We start from the raw sequence: 11,918 nt of genomic DNA on the forward strand, positions 1-11,918 counted from the left end.
ATGAGTTATAATATAACTATAACAGTTACGAGTTTGCCCAGTAAAGCTAAGGAGGGGAAGAAAATAATTCTTCTCTTTTTTTGGTCCTTTTAGATTATGTCTCATAAAGACCCAGTATTGTTACACTGTTTTGCCACAATCAGGCCTTGAATGTAGCAGGAGACCAATCTGCTATGCAGAACGAATGTCTTGTGGCAGTTTTTTCTTTAGAGGTGCTAAAATAGGGAAAATATATTTAAATGTATATTTACCATTACAGGGCTCAAGAACAAAGGTTACAAAAGTCCCAATCTTTTCTACACAAACAAGCTGAAGGAGTTATACATGCCCATTTAATCCCAAGTTTTTAGTTTTCATTGAAAATAAAATGTCAAAATTTGCCAATTAATTGTCCTGAAAGTTATGCTTCACTATTTGTTTAAATATTGGTTGTTGTCACACAAGTAGAAATGAACATCACTAAATAGTGATGCCAGTCATACCACAGTGATATAATTGCCATTTTTCCTTAAATCAACCATCTTCCAAGGTCCACTTTTTTCACCTTTGTGGAGGGCAGTGTATTCCAAATATTGTCTGCATCCTATGCATCTAAACCCAAAATGTCAAAGACCATCAATGCTTTTATAATAGATAAAATAATAATTGATTTAATAGGTGTTCACCAAAATTTTCAGAATATCTTTAGGTAATTATATAACTGAAAAAGAGATCTCTATAGCTTCCTTCTGACACTCTTAATTGGCACTCTTTTTTTTGGTATATCTTCCTTAAGAAAATATTTGAAATGTAATTCTCTGTGTGTCTCCTATAAAAAGAATATACAAAACTGGGTACTCCATGGGTGCATCACAGCAGTAAACATGAAAGGATTTCCCTGATATTCTTTATAAGTGCAACCCAAAATACTATTAATTTTGTATTACAGGATCTCTTCATTTCTAAAGATTGAATAACAATTTTTTCATTGTAAGCAACATATACATTGATTACTACATTTTAAATTAACTTTTTGCTTGGTTAAAATCCACTAGTAAAAACCCATGAAATCCATTAAAATACCCAAAGTTATCCTGGATGAATTTCTAATGCGCTTAAATATCTCTGAAAATGTTTTAGAGTTAGATTATTTAAATAATAATTGTATTTCCAATTCAGGTAGCTTTATGCAAATTGTATCATTACACAAGGGTAATAAAAACTTTGGAACTATGATATTGCATTCCTTTGGTACTTAGCTATTTAAACTAGTCAGCCTGAATGAGAAGTAGTTGTATATTTGAGATAGAAAAAAATCATTGCAAGATTTAATAAGATAAAAGGCCTTACTGGAAAGCAGTCAATAATAGAATACCTTGGATACCAACAAGACCACTGCTTCTCAACCCTTTCCTAAATAACCCAGAATAACTGCATCACAGATAAAAAGTTTGGATTTGGATGGTTTTGATTTCTTTGTTTATCAAATCTGCCTGAAAGAAATGTTAGCACCCCATTGGTCTGATTTACATTGAGCACCAATGAGCTACAGAGAAATCTGCAGTATCTGCTTTCACAGCTTCCTTGCAGATAAGACAAAAGTAAGCAGACCAGCTCCTCTATGGGCACATGTAACTACTGTACAGTACCTGCATTTCTGTTAACTCATCTGAGGCAGAGCATTTGACTCTTTGGGATGGTGCTGTTCAGGCCCTGGAGTTGGGTTCAATGATCCTTGTGGGTCCCTTCCAAATCAGCTTATTTTGTGATTCTGTGCAACACTTCCCCCAATTGCACTACCCTGCACAGCTGTAGCATTCATTTTATTTTTATGTCTTCACTGTTGGTTTATTCACAGACTTCAATAAATAAATAACCAAATAACCTCTGTCTAGCTACTCAGCCCTATCCTATACTAGACAAGTTTTCTGGTTTGTTCTTAAGTATCAAAGAGGTTTCTGTAGGTTTCTTATCCTTCCACTTTCCTAATGAATCATTCCCTGGAATGCTTATAGCTACTGAGTTAGTTCTGTTCTCGCATCTTAGCACTGTCTGCATGCCCTGGATAGGTTATTAATGAGATGATCATATCCTGTTCTCTATCGCTTCTCCATTTTTTACAAGGAATGCTTTTTGCCAATATACATTATCCACAGCTCTAACACAAGTTTCTCACTGACTCCTCTGAAAGCACCATTATGGGCAGATTCCATGTGGCCCTTCCAGGTATGCCCAAAAGGGGAGCATACATACAGTAGTTTATCCCTTTGTGTCCCAGCATAGCTACAAGGACAGTGGGCTTTTAGAAGATGCAAGTGCTGCTCTGAATTTCTCTGCACTAGCACTGGCAGAGAGATATTGCCATTTCCAAAATATTAACCTAGATCAAAGGAAGCCTAAGGAAGCAACCAGAACTGAGATGGGGAGCTGCACTTTTTCCCTTTAAAAACAGTAGTGGAAGATTTCTAGTAGTGCTCTGCAGAAAAAAAAAAATAGACAAAGAACCTTCCTTTATGATACTCTGAATTTGCATTAAGCATGTTTGGGGCTGACAAACACCACTAGGTTTGGCTAGGGGACTAGGGTCCCCCAGCTAGGGACTGCTATAGCTACAAACTCTTCCAAAGCTCATTAAAAACTCTGAATCACAGTGATATATAAATACAGCGCCCTAAATGCAACATATTCCAGATTATCAGCATATGACCATGGCTGTGTTTCCTGGCAACTGAAAACCTCCAACTATTTGATAAACACACACACACACACACACACACAGACACATATATATGGATACAGCTCTCCTGATCTGGGCAAGAGACAAAGGTAATCTCTGAAAAAATTAGTTTCCCTTGTGCTCATATTGGTGAGCACATCACAAAACTTTTAATCACCAAGTCTGATATTCTACACCATTACACTGAATCTATGCAATGAAATATCCAGTTCTCCAAAGATGAAAGATCACACCTGCGAGCGCTCATTGCTGACCATTTCTCTGATAGGAATAGTCAGCAAGAATTCCCTTCAATTCTTTTCAGTTTTCCTGTTCAATTGATTTACAAAATGTTGGGAAAAAAAGAGGATTTGGTCTGTCTGTGTGAGAAATGCAATGCAGATGTTTGCTTAAAGCAATCAGGACATTTGAAAGCAGAGATGGTTCCTTCAAAATAGATTCACAGTGCATTTAATTTTCACCCACCTACTGTCTTATCTTCCTCTTTTTTTAACAACCATCATTCAACTCTTTGGTTACAATAAGAATACCATTCCTGAAGCTGATGAGACTGACCACAGTTTGCAGAAGGATCCTGACATTTCCATAGATCTTTTCAATATCAATATGGCACTTGAAACTTTAGGCTATGAAGTCCAGTCTTCTGCCCTTGTAACTTCCCTTTTCTTTTGCTTTGTTGTTTGTTTGTTTCTTTTCTCCAACATTTTAGTTTTCTATTCAGTTCTGTTTTATAAGTTTCTGAGAGTAGAAAAGACAGAAGTTCTTTAGCTGTTGGAAAGGCTAATTTCAGAAGTGAGAAAGTAAAGAAGGCTGAATAACTTATGGAGATAGTCACAATACTGAAGTATCCAGCATGATCATGTCTGTTCATGGGGCAGAGGAGAGCAGACAGATAATTCAATCACTTACAGATATTTTGGTTCCTTGCTTAGTTTTAGTGCCCATTAATGTGTGGATTTGCTTTTCTACATGCTAATAAAAAGAAAAAGATTCATGAAAAAATGTTAGCCTAAGTGCATTGCAAACATTACAGCAAATAAAAAGAAGAAAATACCTTCTTTACTTGTAGAAAGTCATAAACAATGAAGGTCTGTATGACTTGCCATTTGCATGAATATATTTCATATAAATTAATGCTAATGATACAGGAAAATTTGGTTTGAAGTCAAACTTGTAATTTATTTTGATGACTAAACAGAAATGGCATGGAATGTTTGGGTAAAATGGTTCACTTCAGAGCTGAAAGTACAGTCAAGAGTGTTCCAGCTGCAATCCTGTGCTTAGCATAAAATGAGTACAGAGAAAATATTATCTCCCCTCAAATAAACCCATGCTCATGTCTATGAATACAGCAGGCTGGGGTATATAGCTAAGTCATATGAGATGTCTCTGGCTTCAGGGCATGGTGCAGTGTCATCTTCCCCCTGCCCACACCCATTTTGCAGGTCATTTCATCATTGTAGTGTTCCTACATCACTCAAGGATCCCAGCTGCTAGGATAGCCAACAGCCAACAGCCAAAACCTGTTTATCTGACCGAGGTGTACCACCAGTAAAAGTTAAACCTTCCTCAACAGCTTATAGAAAATAGTACTCTGTTTTGAATTGCATCAGTAAAGCATCAAGTTACATACTGTCAGTAGTCAGACTGTGTCCCAGTAAAATGAATTACAAATCTATCCCTTAATTCAAGAACAACCTCCAAATCAGACATTTATTTAGCTGAATTTAATATACAGACTTTCAAGAAGCCTGTACATTTCCCTTTTGTTGGTCAATAACTGGATAAAATGGTAATATCAACCCAAAACATTTCATTACTAAAGGAGCAGTTTTTTACAATGAGCTAAATTCTTGCTGTAAGACATCTCTGAAAATGTCTTTCACAGCAAGTGAAAGTGGGCTGATGAACAGCTCTTGCTTTCAGACGACTTCAGAAGGATCTCAGACCCTGGACTATTTCTGTTGTAGCATGTTAGGCCAGATTGTGATCCCAGTCATAGCAGTGATATATGCACGACAATGCAAACTGCTATGCCAAAGTAAACATTCTGCTGCATTCAAATGAGCTATTTCAGATTCATACAAAGGGAAGTGAAACAAAACTGAGACTAGGTATCTTAAATTAATGATGTGTGGTATGGTCAGAATGCAGTAATCTCTTGCAAAAACACTTTTAGAAATTCCCAGGCTTACTAGGCACATAGTGTTAAAAAAAAGAAGGTTAATTATTTCCACATCTCTTTTCAGACTACAGGTCAGTATAGAAAAAGGAATAAACTGCTAGAAAATTCCTGAAATATGAAGCTAGATAATTACTAAGCACTATGTACAAAAGCCTTGTTTGGTATGTTTTGTATCATGAATTATCACAACTGCCATTTACAAGTGTTCTTTTAAACTGTAAGAATCCATCCATCCACAACTGAAGTATTCTTGAGGATTAAGAGTAATGTGTCATGAATCACCACGGTTTAATATGCATGACACAGTTTCATTTCACACATATTCTGCATGGGTTGATTGCCATGTATACCAATATCAAACAGATGTTAATTCTTTAATTTTTTGTTTTCAGAGTATGTTTTAATTATCTATGAGGCTTTATAAAGAAAAAGGGGGAGGTTATTTTGAAGCAAATTTAGTGAAAAATAGAAAAATCCATTAGATCTGTATTTCATGTTCTCAAAAATATTATTTCAATATTAAAAAAAATGCTTGATATGCAAAGGAACTGCAGACTGTTCTCATTAAATGGCTCATCCCTTGTAAGCAAGAAACCTTTGACTATTTTTCTAATAAAAGGCATTATTTTAAAAGCCCTCTCAATTCAACACGAGTTTGGTGATATGAAATGTTTCTGCAAGTCATTGTATGTTTATACTATGCGTAAATTCTTAAATTTGAGTATTTTGAACAGAAATCAAAACTCCACGTAAAAAAATTACTATATAAATTCTGGCATCAACAGTGCTATGGGTCCCCTGTATCATCCAAATTAAGAAATCTTTGAATATAAAATATTTCACAAGCTTTCACTGTACAGAGGCCAAAAATGGAAATGAAAAGACATCCTAGTTTAAAAGCAACGCATAGTGAGAAATCTGTTTCAGTCAGCGTCAGCTCCCACTTTCTGCTGTGTCAGATTCAAGCCACAGTTCCCCAGGACCAGAACAGCAACAGAGCCACAGGTCAGGATGGAATAGTGTTGGATAAAAACTCTGAGCTTTAGCTAATGCCTAATTTGATCAGAGCTGTTATTGTAATTTCCATGGAAGTTGGAGTGTGTCTCTAGCTTTGGGCCTGATCTTCCTGAAATCAACAGGAACAGGAATGGCTCCCAAGGATTTTGTACTGGAATTAGCTTCACCAAGCTGAAACAGTCTCCCCGTTGAAAATTACAATTACCAAAACTGTTACAAATAAAAATAATGGCAGTAGAAGTGTATATTTGAATCATACATGTTAATGTTAGATAGTATAAATACAGATAAACAATAGCAGTAGACAAAATATTGTCAAAACTGAGATATTCAGCCCCTCCCTATGTCATAGATATTTTTCTGTACACAGTAATATTTTCAACACCACAAAAATTATTTAAATTTCTTGCCAATATAACACATACTGACAAAAGATGGCATACAGCTTTAAAATCAAAATGTGAACTGACATTTTGAAAAATAACTGACAGTCATGGCACAAGAGTGCAGAGACCTCTGTCCTTCAATATTCTCTTTTTCTCTATTTTTTTTTCCAAATGCTCAAATAAGTGCAAGGTGCCCAGAAATTAAATGTATATTACCAGTGACACCCCAATTCCAAAGAAGTCAAAATCACAACATTTTCACTGAATTTACTGGGCCAAGGAACGAATCTCAAATGTGAAATTTATACGCATCGCACAAAACACTTGTGCAGATTTCTGAAAACATGCCCCTATCAGATTGCAGGGAATTAAGCCTGGATTCCTTGTTCAACCAAAATTCCCTGACTGGAATAACAGCTTTAGATGTTATTTTTGTTCACATTCTGTTTTACTATGTTAAAACACCAGATTTTTCCTTTTTACTTAAGATAAATGTGTGAAAATGCCTTCTTTCCATTCATAGATGTTATCTTCCTCAAACTTCAAATGATTCATCTGGGTGAATGTAGTTATAAATAATTTATCAAGATGCATACCAGTTGTTAGGGGAAAAAAAACCCTGAAGGAAGAATATCACTGCATAAAATCTGAACATTAAAATTGATTTTTTAAAATCAATCTTTAATTGGTTGTATTACCTCCTAATCCAGGTCTGAGGCGATTATCATAACCATCCAGAAGTCTGTCTAGAATTCTTGTAAAGATGGTGATGTTATTCTTAGCTTCGTCTTCCAGGGAGTCAGCCAGCACCGATCTAAATGGATATTTTACATTTTAGAAGGTGCTAAGTATGTTTTAACATACACTCAACATGCATTTTTTTCGGACTGGCCATTACTTGCTGCATTCCAACAGGAAAGGATTATTTACAGTATGCAAAAACAGAATTTCTATATAACAAGTTCAGACATATAAGGGTCAACAGAATACTACTTAAAATACCCAAGAAGTCATTTTCCAGTAGTCTGTACTTGCATGCATCATTGCATTACTGTGACTGCTGCTTCCAGCTCCCCAAACACTGTTAGTGGAGGCTGCACTGGTGCAAAACTCTGAAGAGCCTCCCAGGCTTTGGTGGCATGTCACTCCTGGGCTGATAACCCGGGTTCCCATGCACAAACCCATCTCCTTCTAGCTCTATCTTATCTGTCCTCACTTAGGCATACTCTATCTCTGGATAAATCCTGTGGATTTGCCTCCACCCAATGGTCATGTAATGTACATGACCAGAAGAACTAACATGAGGGAAAACTCCAGCGATCATGCTCAGGGAGTCCTCTGACGCCAGCAGGTGGTGGGAGGGAACACCAGCGCTGACTAGCAAGCTGCAGGGTAGCTGTGGACACTGTCAGCTGTCTGATACTCCATCAGATGCAGACAAACCTTATAAATGTTGGATGGAAAAAGGAATCACAAATGAAGTGTCAAGAAGAATCTGTAGACCACTGACGGTTTCAAAGTTCCCCAATAAAGAAAGAGACATTACAGCCTTTATGGATCAAATCTCTGTGGGACACGCTATAGGGGCTGGAATATGAACCTGCTGCCCAGCCAGCTGTGGTGCCCCACAGTGGTCTGGAACCTGGGCACCCAGACCACAGAAAGCCTTACACATGCAAATGTTACCGTGCCAACAATTTTAAGCACCATGCATGTGAAATACAGGAGCTCATCAGTCTTAACTACTTAAAACCAGCACATTGGTATCAAGGAAGTAAAGCATCATGTGCTACGCACATTACCATTTATATCTTTTTCAGGTACCTAAATTTTTAACCCTAAATGTTTGAGTATCAATCATCTTGAAATGAAGGTATTCTGAATGCCATAATAGCAAGCATTGTTTTCTTCCTCCTCCAAACCAAAAGTAGATTTGGGTGATATTTTCTCTAAAGAAAGCTATAAAAGGATTAAAGACAAGGCTGTATGTTGGTCTCCAGCTCAATGGCATAAAGAAGTATTTAAATGTAAATCATTGCAGTCTGTGCTTTCCATCATATAAACCATAGAATCGACCCAAATCAGATAACTTATAAAGAACCCATGAAAATGTCGTGTGTGATTTTACTCATGGGTCAGTTTTTTCTTAGTTGCAATTACTGGATGGTTCCTTCTCGGTTTGTAAAATGCATCGTTGTACTCATGGACTACCAGAGTACATCTCTGCCATTTTTAAGCTTCTTTTTGAGATATAACAGTTTTTGAACTCAAAATTCCACTAAAAATATTAGATCAATATAATTACATCAAATCAGTGTCGAATCTTGCAAACTTTACTCAGGCATAAAGTCTTTAATAACGCTTATAGTCTCTTTGACGTCAGTGAGATTACTCACTTGAGTAGGGTTTGCAGGATCTGGCCCACTGTGACTCAACTATTACTGCACCATAGTTAGGTATAAAGTGAAATAGAAAATATTGTTTCGGAAAATATTTTGTTCACTGGGAAACAAACAAAAATATTGGAGACATGTTAAATCATAGGAAACTTGCATTATATAGCATCCAATCTTTACCATATTAGGACAAGACCTACTGCAGCCACAACCAAAGCAAGTGAATCAAAGTTACAAACTACAATTAATTATTGTGTTTAGGGACTGTGAGCAACACAAAAGTATAATGTAGTAAAAATTACTTGCTCTTATGCTGTCGCTTTAGAAATTGAGAACTTTACACAACATAAGAAAAGTTGATTAATAAATGATGCTATTGTTTTATTATATGTGATTGTGAAGTTGTATGCTATCTCCACCTAGAGGTTTTAGGCTTAAGCATCATTTTGAATTCTATTATGTTTGACCAAAAAAAAAAAAAAAAATCAAGGGAAAAAAAAAAGGCATGGCCATATTAATAAATATATGAGCATTATTTTAAGAACAGTGATTTGCAGTGAGACTTCATAAAAATCTATTTCCCCATTTTGTATGGTACAGAATCACAGTCATGAAGTAACTCAAGTCTTTAAGATCCAAAAAGGCATTTAAAGAAATTGTTATTTTAATGGTGGAATAAAGCATCAATTCACAAACCGTTTAAGGACAAGAGATCAGGCTTTTATGGTCCTTAAACTACATTCTACTGCATTTGCTCTGGAAACTATGTAATACTGCATTCAAACACCTAAGAAAGATTTTTTTATTACGTTGCTACATACTGTACTTTTATAGCCCCTCACACAAGCTTACCCTTAGCAGATTGTAACATGCATGTTCGCACTGAACAACGAAACTAAATATCCTCTCACCTCGTTGGTAGCCACACCAATAAAACGAGAAGAACCAACTGCATCTCGGAGAGTGCCAGCTTCTTCTTCATCGCTGCTCTTTGCAAAACCTAACGGTGCAAGAAAAACACAAACCCACTCTCAGCCACAGTCAGTCTCCGCCAAGCAGTGCTTTCAACTTAAACCCGAGGAAAATATGTCACTTCACTGTAGAAAGGAAACCACTGGATTTCCGCAGCACTTTTCGGTACTAGCAACTTATTGTATCTCCATCTTTCCCAACGATCCTGCTCTGTGCAAGGAGGCAATGTATGATCAGAAGTGGCATGTGAGCCGGCGCATCAGATGCTTTCCTGTTCCGTGATGTGAAAGCCCCGAGACGAAAAGGAACAAAAAATAAAAGCCGTATGTATGGGAGGATGGGGGTTTAACCACCCCTCGCCTCACTACGGCACACCGCAGCCGGGGGGGCGGGGGGGCGGGCGGCAGGCAGAGTCATGCCATTCGCCGGGGCTCGGTGCGGGGACCGAGCGCGGGCGAGCCGCCCCCCGCCGCCGCCGAGCGCCCGGCACGTTTGACAGCTGCTCGGCGGAGCGCCGCCGGGGAGCGCGGGGGGCGCGGGGCGGCGGCGGGGGCAGCCCCGCCGGCTGACAAGTTGCGGAGCGCAGCAGAGCCCCCGACACGGGCGGGCGCTGCCGCCGCAGCTGGGGACCCCCGGGGACCCTACCTGGGAGCAGCGGGCGGGCGGGCGGGCTGGCGGCCGAGGCGGGGAGGGAGGGGAGAGGGAGGGAGGGAAGCGGGAGGGAGGGGAGGCGGGTGCCGCCGGCGAGCGGGGCAGGCGGCGGCGGGGAGCGGCGGGGAGCGCGGGGCGGCGGCGGCGGGCGCGGCCGGGACCGAGCGCGGCCGGGACCGAGCGGGGACCGAGCGGCGGGGGCGCGCGCGCGTGCCCGCTCGTGCCGGGGCGCGGGGCTGCCCTGGTGGCCGTCACGGGGCCGCGCCCGCCGCCCCCGCGGCTCGGCCCTCACGGGACACGGCGGGCGCGGGGTCCCCGCCGGGGGGCATCGGCACCGGCACCGGCCCGGGGCGGCTGCCGCGGCCTCGGAGCCCGGAGCGGGCGGGCGCGGCAGCGTTGCCGGTGCGCGAACGAGAAACGGGGCGGAAAGCGGTCCCCGGAGCGGTACAAGACATTTTCCGTAGCCCTCCCTCCTCAGCCTCGGTCACCTCGGGCCAAGCGCGCGTTAGGCGGGGCACAGCCCCGGAGCCGCCGCGCTGCCCCGGACTGCGGCGGGAGCGGGAGCCGCCAGCCCCGGCTCCCAGCCCGCTCCCGCTGCCTCATTAACATTCCCTTCCCCGCTTGCCCACTGGCACAGTCTAATTGGAATGCAGAGAGAAGAAAAGTCTATCGTTTAATGTGAGCTCAGGATGAAGGCAGACAAGGAAACAAACCTCGCTTGTATTTTTTTCCCTTTTTCCGCCTCAAATTGCATTACTTTCTGTTGTATTATCTTTTAAAGCACGCTGCCCTCCTTTCGTATATGCAGTCCTTCTCTGATAGTAACTGGATCGCTGCTGGGATTCATTCCCACTGATTTCAGGTTTTCCAGTACAAGTAGAACAGGACAGGCTTAATAATTAAAGATAAGGGTTTATATTTAGTGTACCCTCATTTTGCATTGTTAACTCGGAAATAATTAAATAACGCTGGCAATAATATTTCAGCCCTTTTCTTGCATTTTAAACCAATCCTCACCTATCTCCTTTCCTTTCAATCTCTAAACTGCCCAAAGCACCATCTTAATTATCCTCTCTTAATGTCACTGGCCTGCTTATTGTGTTTAACTGAAATTATTCTGATGAAGTTTGGTCCTGAATCAATACCAGTCCCAACATGAACATGTGAAATAGGATGCACAGACATGTAAGGGGACAGAGGGAGGGGGGGGCAAGGAGGGAGGAGAGGGAAATAGGAGGGAAGGAGAAGTAGGAAAAAAATAAGAAAAAAATTCTTAGGTTACCTATTGAATTGGGGTGTTCCTGCTTCCTAATTGTTGCAGTTTGCAATTGGTGGTGTCCTTGTTTCCTTCTCCTTTCATGGTTTAATGACTCCACAGTAGAGGATGAAAAACAGAAAAAGGAAGGAAAAAACTTGGGCAATCAAGACAATTTGCTCCTTCCAACTTAGAGATATTTTGTAACTTGGAGTAAGACTGAGAAGAGAGAGAGCTCAATGTCTTTGTTTTAGAATAACGTGTAAAATGACAGCCCAAACTATGGAAAACGACAAAGATAAGGACAGAGGAGCAAAAGCTGAAATCTGAAAAACACTCT

General features: G+C 40.3%; 1 protein-coding gene across 2 annotated transcripts in view; it reads right to left on the reverse strand.

Moving 5' to 3' along the window:
• GABRA2 (gamma-aminobutyric acid type A receptor subunit alpha2) overlaps nucleotides 1-10,339 on the reverse strand; it is a 58,395-nt gene extending 48,056 nt beyond the window's left edge. The window contains exons 1-3 of one of the 2 annotated variants that reach the window (XM_054295996.1): nucleotides 10,318-10,339; nucleotides 9,612-9,700; nucleotides 7,003-7,118 (exon numbers count right to left, since the gene is read on the reverse strand). In XM_054295996.1, the coding sequence (XP_054151971.1) occupies nucleotides 7,003-7,118; nucleotides 9,612-9,682 (187 nt within the window). In that variant the 5' untranslated portion in view covers nucleotides 9,683-9,700; nucleotides 10,318-10,339. Of the gene's footprint in view, nucleotides 1-7,002; nucleotides 7,119-9,611; nucleotides 9,701-9,798; nucleotides 10,057-10,317 lie in introns of those variants that run through there. The other variant, XM_054295995.1, reaches the window with a different exon arrangement.
• Nucleotides 10,340-11,918: the final 1,579 nt, after the last annotated feature.

This window comes from Melozone crissalis, unplaced genomic scaffold (assembly GCF_028551555.1).
Source record: "Melozone crissalis strain CALT ecotype California unplaced genomic scaffold, PUWL_Pcris_2 ptg000006l_1, whole genome shotgun sequence".
Lineage (NCBI taxonomy): Eukaryota > Metazoa > Chordata > Aves > Passeriformes > Passerellidae > Melozone > Melozone crissalis.